A 19,018-nucleotide genomic window follows, 5' to 3' on the forward strand; every position below is an offset into this window, starting at 1 on the left:
GGGAGTCAAAGAGGAGGAACTGGTCCGTGTGTGTGTGGGTAAACGTCCTCAGTGTTCACAGCACAGTCCGACAGTGGTAACCTACATCTACGGCAGAACCAGCTTCACCCAATCAGACCTCTGACACATGTTTGAATACAACGAGTGTTTCTACAGAAATGGACGTCCACGGGCCGCCTGCTGTCACCTGCTGTAGCCAACCTTTACATGGAGGAGGCGCTGTTTCTCCACAGTGTTGGTGCTAAGATTCAGAAGGCGTGATCTCCCTTATTAAAATGGGTCAGTGCAATAGCCAGAGGAGCACCATCAGTGGATCTAAGGATCCGGTTTGGAGACTAAGGGTGAAGAAGTTCGATGACATGGGTCGTAAGGCCATAACAGTAAGAATGAATAAACTGATATCTGTACCTAAGCAGAGGCCAGTGCAAGGACTTTAACACTGGAGTGACGTCTTGCTGCAGCATTTTGGACCGTGTGAAGGTGAAGAAGAGAGAAGAGCATCACAATAATCTAATCTGGAGGAGATGAAGGCACAAACAATTCACCTTTGGAGACCACAGTCCTGAGTTTAGTGATATTTCTTCACAGACTTCATGTGTGACAGAGATCAAAAATGAAGCAGAGCAGCAGCTTTTACCGTGGCTGTCTAATGCAGGTCTCGATGCTCTCTGGAGCCAGAATTAAACTGCAGAAGACTGTTTGCCATCCATTAGAACAGATAGATCACAGGGTTTAATAGACATGATAGCGTCTGCATCCAGATGATAGGAATCATTCTAAAACTAAGAGGAGACTGGAAACCTCAACATTAAGCAGATAACAAGAATGTTTTCACATCGAACAGGCTGGACCGTCACGGTTCTTTGAAGTCGGTGCATCAGGTCCTGCGAGCGAGGTTCTGCAGCTTAACAGGTTAAAACATCAGCCTGTAAACAGAAGGTCCTGGGTTCAAATCCCAGCAGTGCCTGCTGAGTCAGAAGAGCTGTGACTTTTAATTTATAAGTAAAGTTATGTTTACTCTAGTTGAAGTTAACCACAGTTGTGAGAACTCTCATGAGAGTGAGCCTGCGAGGCACTGCTGGGATTTGAACCCAGGACCTCTTGTTTACGAGACAGATGCTTTGACCCGCTAAGCCACAGCGCCTCCTCTCTGAAGTGTTTTCACCTCTGTGTCCTTACAGTTACTCTTACATGTGTGAAACAGATCCAGAGACAAACAGTCACAGGTGTGACAGCGCCCCCGGTGGTGGTTTCTTATGGGTGTAAACAGACGTGGTCACCGGCACAGAACAGCCAAAGAACTGGAAATACAAATTTGAGGAATGAAAAAGAAACAAATGTCATTGAGTTTAAACGCTTTACTGCGAGACTGAAGCTGAAGTACACGCTGACATTAATGCTCTACTTCAGCTGTGGAAAAGCAGCCGTCTAGCAAACAGAAGGTCCTGGGTTCGAATCCCAGCGGGGCCTGTTAAAGTCTCCACTGAAGTCTGAGCGTGGTAAAGAAACGCTGATTTGAAGGTTCAAGCACCTAAAGGTGGGCGTGGTTTACTTGGTGCTGTTGCTATCGAAGCTTTAAAAATGTTTCCCTGTGAATCTGTCGTACTTTATTAATTAACATTAATTTTATGTGTTTACGTCATGAACACTAGCTCTGAGCCTCGCTCACATTTGGCAGCTTGGACTAAACTTCAGTGAAACTGCAACAAACTTTGATTTGCTGCAGTTGTTTTGTTGCCAACATCATTAAACATGGCGGTGATTCTGGCCCACGGAGCGAGTCGTGTTCACGCCGTAGAGTGGGGGACTCGCACGGAGCTCTTCACGATCCTTTGAATAAAAACACTCAAGGTCGATGTTTTCTTTTGAAAATCTCTTTATTTTTTGCCTCGAAGCTTTCAGGATGATACAAACAAGTTGTTTGTGTTTCACTAATACCAAACCTCACAGGAAGTGACAGCGTATGTACAGATACCGATCGGTGAGCCGGCAACGAACATTCAGGCCGCAGCAAAGCCCAAAAACAAAGCAAGTTTTCACAGGAACTAGTTTGTCGTCCTTCGAGAGACGAGCAGAATAAATTAACCGGTTGGCACCGCCTCTCTAAAGAGGCTCAACCTCTGCGTCACTCTAAAATATCTAAAATATCTAAACCAAAGTGCTCTAAAATGCAGCGAGCGCTAGCTAGGCGTCCAGCCCAACTACGATATGGCTTCTCGAGGTTAATGCGTACATTTATTTACAGGACACAGACAAAGAGCTGAAAGCGGCCGCGACGCTCACACAAAGTCATCCTATGCTGCTTCACGTTGCACAGTGCGGAAATACACAGAGTGTTACGGGATATGTGGGAGATAAATAGGAGTCGGCACCGCGGGATCAGAAACGAGAAAAGCCAGCAGCCGGAGGCGAAGCAGCGACTTCTCCGCAAGGCTGGAGATCCACGGCATCGCCGACCCAAATCCTGCCGCCTGGCGGTCACCTGCACGCGGCTCCCGGTCCAGGCTCAGGAAAAACCCACAAACGTTTTATTTACACTGAACCAAAATGGTTTCCTGAGCCTCAACCAGAGCTCAGAAGACCCGAGGGCTTTGTTCACCCTCCATCCACCCCGACCTCCTCCTCATGCAGCTCTTCATCCTAATCCAAAAGATCACGCTGTATCTAAATATGGAAAAATGATTCCTGCAGCCGTCAGCGTGTTGATGTTGGAGATGAAGAGAAGAAGCTGAAGGATGGATTTTCAAACTGATCCTGACTCTTCAGGAATCAGAGAACGTCGCGACCGAGCCGAACAATTCAGAGCCGCAGTTCCTCTAAAGTGCCCCAAACAGGAGTCGTTCCCCAGAGCGCCGTCCATCTTTTAACTACGGGCTGTGGTCCTGATATGGACCAATCACAGCTCTACATCAGTGCTCTTTTAGCTGATGCCACAGACGCCCTCAGCCTCACGTCAGGAACTGCGAGGAGGCGAGGGGAGCAAACCTCAAACACGGACAGGAGGTCCGACAGGAGCAGCTCCCGCTGCAGGTTTTTGGACGCCGACTCCTCCCTGCTCCTCTCTGACTGCAACAGGACTACAATGAGTGAATGTTTTATTAACGAAGACCTGAAAGCTGCGACTGAGACCACAAGTTCACTTCTATACAAGCCGAAACCTGCTGGACATTAGACACAATGCAGGTTAAAACTCGGAATGAATTCAGGATTCAGGTTTTTCCAAACACGCCAGCTTAAACTGAGCGGACTTCTTGTGTCCAGAATACTTAAAAGCGTTTGTTTTCAGTCACATAAAGACTCCCACTGACCCAGGTTTCACGTTATGAGGTAAAAAGGTTCACAAAGGACTGATTTCTGTTCGGTACCTTTGAAATGTTCCCTCTGTGGCGTTGTACCTGCAGCTGAAACATGGCGTGGAGATGCTCGTTGTTTCCAGCTTGTACGAGGCTAATTCCTGGAGATAATCATCCAGAACGTTTTGTCTGATTCCAGTGTGGAAGCTGCCGTTTCATCTTTTTTTCCCCACAGCCTCGAGTTTCCTCCACAGACGATGTCTGCGGTTCCAGCATTACGTGGCCAACAGTGGCAGAAACGAGCCTCAGAGCCTTTCCCTGACGTTAGAGTTCAACAATGATCCTCTGCTGCCACCTGGAGGCCATCCCGTCACTCTCAGCCTGATGAGCAGCATCGTGCAAACACTGCAGCTTTACATAAAAAACCCAACTTCCTGTTCCTGAGCTTCAGACCTGCTGAGGTACAGAAGACAGAGTGCCAATATTCAAATCCACCTGAAGTCACAGTTTTTCTGTCTAAAAAATAAAGGTCAGCACTTATTTCAGGATTAAAAGAGGACCCACTGAACAGGATCAGAGGGAAACGTTAGGATTGTGTAGATTATTTATCATATTCTCAGAACCTGGATGTAAACAGAGCAGATTAGATCCCTCTGGTTGAACACATCCATCAGCGCTGTGATTCAGGACTAGTGTTCAGTTTTTGGCACGTCTCGTTTTAAGTCACGGTAACAGAGACGCTCTGGGCTGTAATCTGAACTCTGAAAGTCTGAAACAACATTTCCACACAGCGTTGATCTCAGACGAGACCACGCTGTCACATTAACACGCTGACTGACGACGTGGGGACGGCGACCTCTACCAGTGAAGAACATGTTGGTGGACGCTAACAGCACTCTGGCGACCCCTGGTGGCTGAAAGAGGAAACTGCTACTGAACACATCAGCACGCTGCTCAGGATTTGATGAAGAAACAAACGTATCTTTAACAGAAAACTGTCAGGTGGTTCTTCCTGGACGTCAACAACAAGAAAGGTTTACACAATAATAACTCTCAGCTCCTCCTCTCATACAGTCATGTGACCAGATCCACCTGTCACCTGTGTTTGGTCCACAGCACTTTACAAACGTGTTAAATGAGATTTACATGAAGAAGAACATCGTCCTCATGAAGATGAGGTGGATGGACTCCAGCACACACAGAAAACTATGGAAGCCCATTAGTGACAAAACCCACAGAGTGAAACCAGCTGCAAAACAAATCTGACTTTTCCAACAAGAGAAAAAACTTAAACATACTCGCACAAAAAAATGCTCGATTTTCCAAAATTTCTCTCTTAACATTTAGAATTAACTCATGTAAGATTGAACAGGCTCCAGGATTTATCCTCATATTTTTATTTAAAAGTTCACACTGAGATATTTAACTTGTGGTTTTTAAAGTTAAAGATTTTAAAGCAGTACAAACAACAAAACATCAAAAATCTGAATAAATAAGACACCTGGCTCCCTGCAGAGTGATCTCATGAAGTTTTATTTTGTTCACTCAGCAGATTTTGGTCACTAATGGTCTTCCGTACAGCCTGTTTTTTTCCAGCAGAAGTCGGAAAAACCAAAAACCCGTCTCCATCCAGCATGTTCAGGCTGCGTTTACACATCAACGCAGCACTACTGTGATTACTGTGCACACACACACACGAGCTCGCTCACACACACACACACACACACACGAGCTCGCTCACACACTCACACACACTCAGTGGAGTGCAGAGGAAGAGGAGGTTCGGCGTTCCTGTGTGGCCGCTCTCTTTGTTTGTTTGTTTGTTTGTTCGTTCGTTCATCTCTCGCTCTTTTGTCCCCTTTGCTCGGTTGCCATGGCAACAGTCCCACGCACTCTGTCCGTCACATACCGTCGACATGGCAACCTGCTCCCCCGTGGGTTAATGGGAGAAGCAGAGCGGCGGCGGCGAGGACTAAAATAAAAAGTTCCCGCTGCAGCTGGAAGCCGAGCGGTTACTCACGCCCCAACAGGAAGTAAAGCTTTTATTCTGAAAGTCTGCAGCTGTCCGTTCCTGCTGAGGCTGATGGGAAATAAAGGGACAGCTGAGCGATGAACCGTGTTAGTGTTTCCTGGACGACTCGCCCGTCGGGTTGCCCTCGGTCCTGACTGGGGTCTCCTCTCCCGCGGACCTCGAATGTCTCGGCCAATCAGGAGGCGACTGAGGTTTAACAGAAAAGGTTTAAAGGAAGATGTCAGCCTGCTACCCATGATGCTCCGCGTCCGTCTCCAGCTACATGACACTTACACGACGCCGTCCTCGCCCCGTTACGGCGCCTCTTCCTGTTTGCTGCTCTGTTTCTGCAGCTCCGCCCGCTGGCCGCTCCCGCCGCCGTTCTTTTTCTTGCTCGTCTCCCTGCTGCTGCCGCCGGCCTTGGAGGTCGAGGTCGAGGAGGACGTGACCTTCAGGCTCTTTGACGTCTTGGAGCCGCGGGTCTTTTCCTTGTTGGCGGTGTCCTGGGGCAGCGAGGGGCTGGAGTGCGCCCTCTGCAGGCCGCCGTCATCAAACAGCCGAGCCTCGAAGGCGGAAAGGTCCTCGTCGCCGCTCGCCAGCTTGGCCCGAAGGAGCATGGCGTACGTACCGTACCGGGTTTTCTGTAGTAGAGAAGAAGAAGGAGGAGGAGGAGATGTGAGCAACGAAAACGCCATTCTGGGTCTAACGAGGACCAATCAGGGAGCTTTTCAGAGTCTGACCTGATAAATCATTATTATTATTAATAACGGTGCTTCTCTGCGGTTTCCCAGCATCTCTGTCGTTACGTGACATCAGGGCAAAACCTTGTGTGTGAAGGCGGCAGTAAAACGGCGCTGTGTTCCTTCCTCTGAGAACACGGCATGCTGGAGTGTGTGCAGCCTGTTCGACACCTGACAGACTGATGCAGCGACCGTCTGTGACGAAGACAAGCAGACGCGAGGCAGCAGGAGCCGATGGCAGTGACACGCCGGCCTCGGGGACATTTTACGGCTTCGTGTTCAGCCGGAGACAAAAAACCCGACACGAGACGAAGATGAAACGCCGCCACAAACAAAACACGACTCCGGTTATCGTCTGCTCCAATAAAATCTGGGTTTGGTTCCAAGGTACGGAGGACCAAAACCGCAAAAAATAAAATAAAATTAAAAAATTAAAAAAAAACAACAACAAAAACCCCCCCACACAAATAGGTGACTCGATCAAAAATCAAAAGTCAAAAACAAGAAGAAGGTAGTGAGTCAAATTAACTTGGATTTTGGCATCTCTGGTCCTCCATACATGGCCTGGAATATTTTTTCCTAACAAATCATTAATTAATTAATTAATTAATTTCTTTGTTTTAATTTAACTGCTAAAAAAAAGTTTGAAATAATATTTTTAATGAAATATTGTATTTCATTTAAATGCATTTCAAAAAATATTTTGTTATGGTTTAGTTTTGGCAGCTTCAGTACTGAGTATAAGTACTGTAATACTCCCAGCTGAGTGTTCCTGCGTGTGTTATTTTAACCTCCTCACCTCAAACTCCAGGTACTCCTGTCGGAGTTTCTGCTCCTCCAGCTCGCGACCTTTCACCTTTCGGTCCGGCGTGGAGGCAGTGAGGTCGGACAGCTCAGAGGACACCGCCCTGAAACGGTTCTCGTGAGATTTGACCTGCTCCTCCTGTCGGGACAGAGGGTGGGGAGAGAGGTTTGAGTCTCTGGTGAAAGTGGGCAGAGGTGAAAAGGACGGCGGCGGCGTTTTTACCTGTGACAGTTTAGTGTTGGATCCCGGCAGCAGAGGACGGCTGAACTTCTTCTGGGACCCAATCGCGGCCGGGAACGGGGGAGCCGAAAACATGGCCGCCACCACGTTGATGCGCGTGATCCACGACTGCATCTGCTCGGCGTTCCTGGACGAAACACAGGAAAACACCTGAACTTCCTGTCTCGTCCGGTTTAGTTTAAGCTGTTTATCCTTCCTGTACTGCCTGCAAGCTACTTGGAAACCCCCCCCCCCCAACACAGACAAAGGGACTGAGGTGCTTACGGGGCCTGGAACAGGAAGACCCTCCAGTCGGCGGTCCTCAGGTAGAACACGTTGGGCCTCTTGCTGTAATCGGCAGCCCGCATGGCCAGAGAGTGATGGATGGATACGGCGTTCTTCACGTCCTCCTCCGTCAGCTCCTTCTCAGCTCGGTACTCGTCCTGTGGATCAGATCGGCGTCAGCTCTCTAAAAACTCAAACATGAAAGACGCTTAAACGCGATGCCCGCCACACCCCAGCTCGACTGTCTCGCTATAAAAGCTCGCCGCTCCTGATTAAAGGAGTTAAAAAGAAATCTTTGAAACAGAAACAGTTCTTTCAAAGCTCTGACAAAGTTTCTGAGAAAAAGTTCTCACAGCACAAAATCTGTGTTTTCATGGTAACGTGGCACTGCGAGGAGTCCATAAGTATGCGGACGGGTACTTACGCTTTATAGTTCAACCCGTCCACTTACTTTTGTACGGCAGTGTGTAAAGCAGGCCTCACTAGTTCAGATATTTTAATCAAAGCTCTGAAATTAAAGATGAATGCGGTGGTGGGCGGAGACATTAAAACCGCCACTCCTGAATCAGCACAGATAGAAATACAGGCTGACGCCCAATCAGCTCGCTGCATTTCCCGTCTCTATATGTCCGACTCAGGGGACACAAACAGATAGAGGGGCTGCTGGGAAACGTCGTGCAGGCGCTTACCTTCTGCAGGTAGAGGACCATACCCTTCAGCATGGCGTAGAAGGACTTCCACCCGCGCTTCCCCCGCGGCGCTGCAACAGCACAAACACCAAACAAACAGGAAGTGAGGGGTCAGCTGACAGGGGGCGGGACCAACAAAACTGAAAACTGAACGAGGAGGAGGAGCTGCGTACTTCTCTTCCCGTCGGGGTCGGCGTGGACTTTGCGCACCAGGAAGCCGCTCTTGTACAGCTCACCATCGGCCTGATGGGCCACGCCCACCAGCGGGTTTCCGCTACTCCCAAGCCGTTTCATGGTGTGGGAGGCGGAGTCTGTTCGAACGTCCGCCAGCTCCGACATGGATTTCCTCAACTCCTCTTCATCACTTCAAGAGAGGAAACAGTTTTAAAGAGCCTGCATCAGCTCGTCCTCGTCGCCATTGCCGAGCGTGTTTACGTTTCATTGCTAACGATGTGCTCGGGTAACATCGTCGTCCTCCATCATCCCGTTGGGTTCATGTTTTCAGTTCATCGTCACCTCATTTTCTTTAATTCTCATAAAGGAATAAATGACCTCATTTCCTGTGTCGGCTCGTCGATCTGTTTCATCCTCTCATTAGACTTTTGGTTTTAGGCTACGTTCACACTGCAGGCGAAAGCGCATCAAATCCGATTTTTCTGACCCTCTGCGACCCGTATCCGATCATGGTCTGACAGTGTGAACGGCACAAATCCGATATTTTCAAATCCGATCTGGGTCACTTTCGTATGTGGTACTGAATCCGATACGTATCCGATGTTTTAGAAAGCGACTGCTGTGTGAACGGTCATGTCGCATTAAATCCGTCTTTTACGTCACTGACACGAGACGGACGCCAATTATCAGCGCCGGAGAAGACATCGCGAACGCTTCCTGGCCATCCAGTGTAGATGTTAGTGAAACTGTTGGGAAGACAACGTGAACATTTTATTTGTACTGTATAATCTGCAGATTCTGACAGAAATCTGCGACTATCCTTTGAAGCACCGCTCCTCTAAAACAGCAATAAGGATCATTATTAGGTTATTTACATTATTATGTAAATAACAGAATAACTTAAAGCAAAAATTGGGAAACAAAGTCCGAAGTCTTTATATTAAGGGCCATCAGTCAAACAATACTGTTGGTCTGGGTCTAAACAGAGCGCGTTGTGTGTGACGTCTTCTTTGGATTTGATCAAAAAATCGGAATTGAGCATTAAGACCTGCAGAGTGAACGTAGCCTTAGAGTCGTTCTCCTCATCGCCTCTCTGAGCATCGTGCTGAGGGTTTCTATCTGACGTCATGTGATCTTATTGAACTTCCTGTTGGATGAAACTTATTTCCTGTCTGTTTGCAGCGAGGTTATTACAGCTAACTCAAACTGAACTAAAAGTAAAATTACAAAAAAACTGAAATGATTTCATGAACCTTTCAGCTGGCCGGGTGATGCGCTGATGCTTACAAGTTAGAATCTGGACATTTTTAGATGATTTTTTGTACATAACAGCATGAACGTTAAACGTGACCTGAATAAATATGTTATTTATCAGAAAGAAGCTGAACGTCACACAGGAAGGAAACAGTTTAGGAGAAAGAACAGGCTGAACACGAGGGCGGACAGATGCTGAACGGATACAGACACCCAGTAAATCTATGTATTTATGAGTGTGTGTGTGTGTGTGTGTGTGTGTGTGTGCGTGCGTCCACAGTCAGGCATGGGCGTTGGGATGCTGACCTGTAATTACAGTCAGGAATGAAGCAGGGAACGGTTACCACAGCAACAGAGGCTTAAATAAGGGAGTCAGGGCAGCAGGGACACACACACACACACACACACACACACACACACACACACACACAGACGCATGCGCACACACACACACACACACGCATGCGCACACACACACACACACACACACACACACACACACCCGCATGCGCGCACACACACACACCCGCATACGCACACACACACAGACGCACACACACACGCACACACACAGTGGAGATGTTTGTACGTGCTGTGTGTCGGAGCAGCAGAAGGACGCAGAAACTCACATGGTCCACTGCAGCTTCTCGTTCTTGATGGAGCTGTACAGCGTCTGCAGAGAGACACACACACACACAGACACACACACACACACACACACACAGGACATGAAGAGCTCATATGGATTTCAGGATTCACAGTAATCTGATTACTTGATAGGACATTCAGTATTTAATCCACATTTTTCACGTGCTCATACTAAAGCTGGTCACATGGCCTAAAGCCGGGTGCTGATTGGCTGTGTGGACTTCACGGCTCTGGTCATAGTTTTTAACGGAGACGAGTTTCCTCGGGACATCAAACCTGGTCCAGCGCTACCTGTTTAAAGAGCCGTACACACAGGAAACCACGCCATCACCTGAGAACGCCGTTGTCACTCAGCCTCATACGATCACTGGCGAGCAAAATAACCGCCGGTGACAGGAAGTGGGAGACTTTGATGTGAGCGACTGAAGCGGCTAGCAGTGAGAGCTGATTGACATATGAGCCGCTGGTACATAAATTAGCTAGTTGCCCAGGCAACCAGAGGCTGGCACGTGCAGTATGGACCAGCCGCGAGCAGCATAGGAAGGAGCGGGTCACTTCCTGTGTGGACGCGCTTTTCCTTGAGCATCGACCTGTGTCTGATCCTGGCCCTGGTTCGTCCTCTGCCTGAAACCAGCTGGTATAGAAAATTTTAATGAACTGAACGTAAATGTGGGTCTGACACGGAGCGACAACAACGACAATAATAACAAAAACCAGCCAATGACATATAAAGAAACCTATGAGCTGCTGATGTCATCACAAAGGTATGAACACAGGTGTAAGGTGAAGCGGTCGGCGCAGAGGATTGCTTTCATAGAGGTTTTTAATTGTGTGTCACGTCAGGAGAGCGTCTTCAGGACGAAAACAAACCTTTACAGGTTTTTAAACGGGGTAACTTAGGTAAAGGTTCAGGTAAAGGTTCACAGGTGTGTCTCCAGCTCTACCTTCTTCTTGCGGCTCTGCGGGTGCTGCTGCCCATCCTGGGTTTTTCCCAGCAGGTCGGGGAAGGCCAGCGGTTTGAGGGAGCGGGAGCGGGGGGTCCTGGGATACCTGAACGGGTCGTTGTCCCTCGAGTCCCGCCCGCTCCGGACCGAGCACAGCGAGCGCGAGCGCATGCGGCCCGTGGAGTGGATGCTGTTGACGCCGATCATCTGGGCGGTTTGAGTCGGGATCCAACAGATAAAAAAAAGTCCAAACTTTTTATGTTTCCTGTACAGAGGAATCCGTGAGCCAGCATCCACCACTTCCACGGAACGGTGAGGCGGATCTAAGAAAGTCCAGCCCGTCGATGACCGCCAGCCGGCGTCCCTTCAGACTTGAATCCACGTCACGAGCTTCCAGACTGTAGATGAGTTCAGGAAGGAGCCGAGGAAAAGAGGAGGTGAGGGTGTGTAAAATAGAGACGGGCTAATGACGGCCGCTGACGAGCGGCTGGATGGATGGTGCCTCGGCGAGCTCGGCCTGCTGCATTATGGATCCGGCTCTATTCATTATGCATAAAAACACAGCAGCTCTTCATCAGCCTCATGATCCTGCTGGCTGCCGGCCGGAGCCTCGCTCAGGTGTTCACAGCCTAAAGCACGAAAGCAGGAGGACGCTGCCAAGAAACGAAAACCTGCGCGGAACGCACTGGAATCTGCAGTTACGAGTTTTCCAAACTGAGGGATGACTTTCACTCAGAATGTTTCATTCTTCCCATTTTAAATCAAACATGCTGATATTAATGTTGGCTTTAAGGAGAAAATGAGCCTTTTTGTGCATGAACTCATATATCTGTTTAGGAAAGTTTAAATTATTTTATTTTGAAAAGAAATCACATTTATGCCAATGTCTGATAAAATATTTGATATTTAACTCTGCTGTTCAGAAGAAAAATCAAGTAAACAATTAGCTTTAATATGTTTGTACTGCAATTTATTTAAAGCAGAAAATTTATTTTAGTTGCAGAAATGAGCGATTCAGACAATCAACTCGACATCAAACGTTTGACGTTTTCTACAAATTAATATTTTAAAAAAAAAAAGATTTTACGGTTTTTATACATTTGATCAAATTCAAAATCAATTAAAACTGGAAATTTGAGACTTTAAAGTTGCTGTCGGCCGTCGACACATCCGCCTCCAAACACACACACTCCAGACTGTCTGAGAGTGTGTGTGTGTGTGAGTCTAATCCATCAGCGATTCAGAGGCAGTGACATGAAAACCATCCGAACCACAGCTCCGAGCTCCTCCTGGATTTTGGGGGGTCTGTGCTGCTGTTGAGCCTCCTGATGCAGCAGCCGTGGAGGTGCTGTTGGTGGAGGAGAATCCCTGGACTGCAAATAAAGCTGCGTGACGGAGGAGAGGCATCAGCTCGCTCTCACATCCAAAAAAGAAAATAGAAGAAAAGCAGGGAGGTTGGGCGAGCAAGCACACCCACACAGGCAGACAGGGAGAGAGAGAGAGCACCCCAAAACTGACGTCAGCTGCCTCCAGCTCCCTGATGGAGGACGGACGGACGGACGGAGGGCGGAGGTGGAGGCACAGGAGAGGCTAATGAGGAGGAAAAAACGAGAGAAAAGAGGTTCTCCTGTTGCACTCTGATGAGGAGAGAGAATCCCTCCTTCTTCCTCACATCTCTGTTGATCTCTTCGTCCTCCAACTTCACTCCCACTCTTCTCCTCCTCCTCATTCACTTGATTTCCTCCTGCAGGAGAATCCCTCTGTCAGGTCAGGTGAGCTCACTCCTCCTCTTCTCCTCTTCTTCGTCTTCTCTTCCTCCTCCCCACTGAGACTCTGAACTGTTGAGGACTGTTTGCTCGCTCTCCCTCCTCCCCTGTCTCCCTCTCTCTTTTTTCCCTCGCTCTCGCAATGCGCATTTTCCCTCAGCTGCAGCAGCCAATTGGAGGCCAGGGATGGGAGCTTCAGCCCGCCCTCTGTCCTCCTTGGAGCTGTCAGTCACGGTGGGTTCACAGAGCTGAATGTAAATGCAGCTGAGAGACGGTCAGCAATAAAAACTCAAATTCAGCTGAACGTGAAAAATATGACAGCGAGGCGACGACGTGTGAGCGAAAACTCCAATCACATTCATGCCCCAATAAAATCAATAATCAATACAGAATCAGTTTTATCTCAGCTTCAGTTAAAGCACACTCAGGACCTGATTATTGAACTGTGGAAACTGTTTTCAATCAGCTGTATGTTCAGGACGTTTTCACAGTGCCGTGATGAAGAGCGTCACCCGAACCTAAAACAATCCTACTATAAACAGCAGCGCCCGTTAGCATCAGCACTTCTCTGACCTTCGCTGTGCCGCCATCCCCCAGAGTGAGAGACCAGGAGACCACAAAGGGACGCAAGCGACCACAAAGAGTCGCAAGCGACCACAAAGAGACGCAGAACGACCACAAAGAGACCCAGAACGACCACCAAGAGACAAGCGACCACAAAGAGACGCAGAACGACCACAAAGAGACGTAAGCGACCACAAAGAGACCCAGAACGACCACCAAGAGACAAACGACCACAAAGAGACCCAGAACGACCACAAAGAGACAAGCGACCACAAAGAGACGCAGAACGACCACAAAGAGACGCAGAACGACCACAAAGAGACCCAGAACGACCACAAAGAGACGCAGAACGACCACAAAGAGACCCAGAACGACCACAAAGAAACCCAGAACGACCACAAAGAGACCCAGAACGACCACAAAGAGACAAGCGACCACAAAGAGGCATAGCGACCACAAAGAGGCATAGCGACCACAAAGAGGCATAGCGACCACAAAGAGACGCAGAACGACCACAAAGAGGCATAGCGACCACAAAGAGACATGAAACGACCACAAAGAGACGCAGAATGACCACAAAGAGACGCAGAGAACGACCACAAAGAGGCATAGCGACCACAAAGAGACGCAGAACGACCACAAAGAGACGCAGAACGACCACAAAGAGACGCAAGCGACCACAAAGAGACGCAGAACGACCACAAAGAGACGCAGAACGACCACAAAGAGACGCAAGCGACCACAAAGAGACACAGAACGACCACAAAGAGACGCAAGCGACCACAAAGAGACGCAGAACGACCACAAAGAGACAGAATGACACACGGAGTGAAAAAATAAGATGACGTCTGGCGTTACAAACAGAAGCTACTGACAGCTGTCATTGGCTTTGTGAATATTTAAAGATGTTTCTGTGGAGTTTGTTCACCTGTTGGGACTATTACTGAAGTAAAGTGTGTTCCTGTCTGAGCTCGAGCTTCGAATCTGATCATCCGTTTCCTTTCTTACAAACTGTGTCCCAAATACAGACAGAGCGTTTCAGCCGTGGACAGTGTGAGGACTTTCCTTCCTCTCTGACTGCAGATAATTCATGTTTTTGTCTCTGATAAATATTCAGCATTCACTGTTTTTCTGCTCTCAGTCAGTCGGTGCTGCTGCCCACACACTCAGCGCTTCATCAACAAGCAGCCATCCAACCAGCGCCAAGCTGAAGGCAAGAAAACACTCAGCACACACGTTAACACAGAGTAACGATGATGATGATGATGGTGGAGGTGAAGAGGTGACGCAGATTCATGTTGATCGCTCCGAGGCTGAGATGGAAAAACTGAGACGGAAACAAAAGAGTGGGAGACTGACACACACGTATCCACGAACGTGCGCGCACTCGCGCACACGCACACACACAAGCACACACACACACACACACACACACACACACTCATTCTGCCTGGCAGGCATAAGAAGTGAAATTAATGCATCTCTACTTTTTCTGCTCTGACAGCCACAAACCAGGAATCCCTGTGCTGCGGGGACATGGCTACACTGCGGGGACTTCACCTCCTCCTCAGGACACTAAGTCAGTCCCCACAGCGCCCATCATCCAATTTAACGCTGAAGACTCGTGTAAGGCTGGAAGAATGTAATGTCCTCACAGGGAATGAAAACAAGGATGTGTGTGCGCTCATGTTTTAGTGTCTCTGTGTGGTCCGATGTCACTTTGAACTCCTCACGCTGAGGACACGTCCACATTACGGGGACAAGTCTGAAATCCGAGGACTCCACTGGGCTGGAGCGGTCCATTTAAGGGTTCACACTTGGGTAAGCCTCGCTCTGGTCTGTGGGCTCGGTAGCTGCAAGCACCAACAGTGATGTCATCGCAGGCCGATGGTCATTTGTGCCGGCGCTCGAGGCGTGCTGGATTTGCTGCAGTCTTTTAATCAGTGACAGGCGTGTGCTTGTGTGTGTGTGTGACATACCTTGAGCAGATCTTTGGGAAAATCTTTTCCGTTGTTGAGTCCTTCCAGGTTGGAGATGAACTGGCTGCAGGACATCCTCTTGCCCACGTTCTACACACACACACACACACACACACACACCTCAGATGTGATTGTGACAGACTGAAGATGAACCCACAGTCAGCTGATCTGTGATGTTAGCTCAGGATGTGAAATCATCGGCTGGTTAGCAGATCAGCTCGCTGAGGTTGGACGACTCGCCCCTGCTCAGCACACAGTAAGTCACCTGTGTTAGCAGGAAAGCTAGTCTTACCCCAAATTACCCAAAGTTAAAACAGCTGTGGATCTGATCTGACCCCACAAAGCAAAGGACGCCTCGCTGATGCTGACGGGAGACCGGGAGTGCTGAGGACGATCTGGAAACAGAAACTGTTTCACCTGATATAAAAGCTGCCCAGGTGGAGTTAAAGCCTTCGATTCGGTGCTAGAGTCGGGTTTGACGCTAGGGGGGCAGCGGTGACCGCCTTCCTGTCACTCATGCTGTAACGGTCAGAGGAAACGCGCAGGCATGTTACCGTGGTAACAGTCAGCACTTCCTTAAAAAAGTTCATTAGCAGAAATGAAGAATGAGCCCTGATGAGCCCGCGGCGCTCCTCAGTGATGACGAGTCACATTTATTTGTTAATATTTTCATATATTTGTCACATTTTTAGATCAATATTTCAATAACTTAAAATGGATTTTCACATTAATGTCTTATAATATTTCTTTACTCATTTTTATATTTATTCATATTTTTATAAAACTTTCTTTTTTCAAATGATATCATTATAATGAAATTCTAGAAACAAATATTTATAATTTTATTATTTTTTTCTGTTTATTAATTTGTTATTGGTGAAATTCGCACTAATATTTCCTGTAGGTCACTGTGAACAACCTGAGGATGAATCTCTGCACAGACGAGAAACAGGAAGCAGCAGCTGAAATGAAACTGTCATTGAAACCCTGACGGCTCGGGTTCACTCACGTTTCCATGCAGGTCCGTGTTCAGCAGCATGATGGCACAGGTCAGAGTGTGGACGCTGTCTGTGGGACAGAGCGACAGACAGACGGGTCAGACGGGTAGGACAGGTGAAAGAGGACGGACAGGTAGGGCTGACGGTACCTTCGCTGGTCAGGCTCTCTGAGTTGCACTGTCTGTACCTCCTGGAGAAATGAGCGAGGACTCTCTCTCTCTCCTGAGTTTCCCCCATCAGAGCAAACTGCCTCAGAAACGTCCTGAACGAAGAAACAGACGTTAAAGAAGCTCATTATGATGTCACCTGAACACCTGAACAGGTGAGATGAACACAGACACACCTACTGCACAGGTATTTCACATTAAAAGCCCTGCGATGGTGCCAATCCTGCTGTAAACTGAAAAAGTTCCACGTTTAAACTCTGAGGTGATCCTTTAAAGACGCACCAGCTCAGAGCTTCTCCATCAGAAAGGTCACAGCACAGCACGCAGGAAGTGACTGACTGCACTCCACGGCACACCGTGACTGGTTCATGTGAACATCTGGACCTCCTGCAGATGTTCAGGAGGCCAGCATGCAGATGCGCAAACATTAAAGAACCGCAAAGAGACGGGAGGTGCTGCCAGTGAGCGAATGTAAGACGATCACGTCTGCAGGCTCTGAAATAGACACGGACAGGAAGCGGGACTCACCTGAGCGCCTGGTCGATGGTCAGACCCGTGAAGTCAAAGTTGGTGAGATATTCCTCCGCCACCATCTGACTGAACTCGTTACTGCAGAGAGAAGCAGGCGTGTTGGTGTAACACGAGCACGTTTTAGAAAGGATTATCACTGTATCACTACACTGGCTGCCTTATTTCTGTGAGAGGATATTAAAGAAAGGAACAGGGCATTAAACCTCCACCTGCACACCAGAACTTTACCTGAAAGGTGAACAGGAAGTAAAAATCTGCATGTTTATATTAAACCTGGAACCAGGAAGTAACACTAAAGCTCGACTAGCAGCTCGTCCCGTGACGCGTCACTCAGACTCAAGGAAGTGAAATCAGGACATCAGCGCTGCTGAATCTGCCTGCTCTAACTGCGCTGTGACATCATCAGTTAGCTGCTTGAGGCACTGCAGTGTGACCAGCAGGAGGCCGTGATGTGTTCACTGCACGCTGGAAATTCCTGTTTTCGTAGGATGTGAAGAAATGTGATGTTGTGAACCAGCTCTGAGTGCAGGTGTGCTGCTGTAAAGGCCACACACTAAAACTCCCTGAAAAGTCTTCAGTTAATCCAAAATGCTGCAGCAAGAGTCCTGACAGGGACTAGAAAGAGAGAGCAGATTTCTCCTGTTTTGGCTTCCCTTCATTGGCTTCCTGTTAAATCCAGAATTCAAAATCCTGCTCCTCACATACAAGGTCTTAAATAATCAGGCCCCATCTTATCTTAATGACCTTGTAGTACCATATCACCCTATTAGAGCACTTTCTCTCACACTGCAGGCTTACTTGTTGTTCCTAGAGTATTTAAAAGTAGAATGGGAGGCAGAGCCTTCAGTTTTCAGGCCCCTCTTCTGTGGAACCAGCTTCCAGTTTGGATTCGGGAGACAGACACTATCTCTACTTTCAAGATTAGGCTTCAAACTTTCCTTTTGCTAAAGCATATAGTTAGGGCTGGACCAGGTGACCCTGAATCCTCCCTTAGTTATGCTGCAATAGACGTAGGCTGCCGGGGATTCCCATGATGCACTGAGATTTTCCTTTCCAGTCACCTTTCTCACTCACTATGTGTTAATAGACCTCTCTGCATTGAATCATATCTGTTATTAATCTCTGTCTCTCTTCCACAGCATGTCTTTATCCTGTCTTCCTTCTCTCACCCCAACCAATCACAGCAGATGGCCCCGCCCCTCCCTGAGCCTGGTTCTGCCGGAGGTTTCTTCCTGTTAAAAGGGAGTTTTTCCTTCCCACTGTCGCCAAAGTGCTTGCTCATAGGGGGTCATGTGATTGTTGGGTTTTTCTCTGTATGTATGAAGCACCTTGAGGCGACTTTTGTTGTGATTTAGCGCTTTATAAATAAAACTGAATTCATCAACTGTTCTGCGTGAAGTCCGCTGCTTTTCACTTTACTCTGTGAGCCCAAAATTTTAACACACACACACTGACTTCTTGCCGAGCTGGCGAGCGACGTCAGACTTCCTGAAGCCCTCCAGGTTGTAGAGGCGTTTGGCGAGACGTTTAGCCGCCTGCAGGTCGGGCTTCATGCCGTTGGCCAGTGCGTCGTCGCTGCCGCCGAGCGCCAGGCGCTCCGCCACATCGGCCTGCGGGTAGAGCAGCTCTGGCGGTCGATTCAAGGGACGCTCCCTGACAACACAAACACAAAAGGAGATTCATGCTTCAGGACTTTCACATCCTTTTTCACTGAAGGACAAAATGATTTCTGGTTCCTGTTCTCAGAGTTCCTCCTGTGACGTGAACACACAACACAAAAACACTTGGAGTTTATCTTAAATGTGCCAAACATGAGGAGGGTTCTGGTTTAATGTGAGGAAATCTGTTGGATTTAAGGCTCAGCTGAGCAGTAGAGGAAAAGATTCCTTAAAAGATTCAGCTTCAGGGTAAGGAGGAATAACATCCGACTGTGGAGAGTTGGAGGGGGAAA

The 19,018-nt window shown here is 48.2% G+C and overlaps 1 protein-coding gene and 1 non-coding gene across 4 annotated transcripts in view; both read right to left on the minus strand.

Annotated features, from left to right (window-relative positions):
• Positions 1 to 1,070: 1,070 nt before the first annotated feature.
• trnat-cgu lies at positions 1,071 to 1,144 on the minus strand. Its single transcript has one exon. It is a non-coding gene; the product is annotated as a tRNA-Thr (tRNA).
• A 716-nt stretch (positions 1,145 to 1,860) lies between these two features.
• Positions 1,861 to 19,018, minus strand: part of psda (pleckstrin and Sec7 domain containing a) — a 62,676-nt gene continuing 45,518 nt past the window's right edge. For 2 of the 3 annotated variants that reach the window (XM_031730304.2, XM_031730301.2), the window contains 12 exons: positions 18,523 to 18,720; positions 17,065 to 17,145; positions 16,519 to 16,631; positions 16,381 to 16,439; positions 15,372 to 15,461; positions 10,100 to 10,143; positions 8,216 to 8,406; positions 8,043 to 8,113; positions 7,354 to 7,511; positions 7,072 to 7,216; positions 6,844 to 6,987; positions 1,861 to 5,945 (listed from right to left, as the gene is read on the minus strand). In XM_031730304.2, coding sequence (XP_031586164.2) covers positions 5,619 to 5,945; positions 6,844 to 6,987; positions 7,072 to 7,216; positions 7,354 to 7,511; positions 8,043 to 8,113; positions 8,216 to 8,406; positions 10,100 to 10,143; positions 15,372 to 15,461; positions 16,381 to 16,439; positions 16,519 to 16,631; positions 17,065 to 17,145; positions 18,523 to 18,720 — 1,621 coding nt within the window. In that variant the 3' untranslated portion in view covers positions 1,861 to 5,618. The remainder of the gene's footprint in view (positions 5,946 to 6,843; positions 6,988 to 7,071; positions 7,217 to 7,353; positions 7,512 to 8,042; positions 8,114 to 8,215; positions 8,407 to 10,099; positions 10,144 to 15,371; positions 15,462 to 16,380; positions 16,440 to 16,518; positions 16,632 to 17,064; positions 17,146 to 18,522; positions 18,721 to 19,018) is intronic. The other variant, XM_031730302.2, reaches the window with a different exon arrangement.

This window comes from Oreochromis aureus, linkage group 13 (assembly GCF_013358895.1).
Source record: "Oreochromis aureus strain Israel breed Guangdong linkage group 13, ZZ_aureus, whole genome shotgun sequence".
Classification (NCBI taxonomy): Eukaryota; Metazoa; Chordata; class Actinopteri; order Cichliformes; family Cichlidae; genus Oreochromis; species Oreochromis aureus.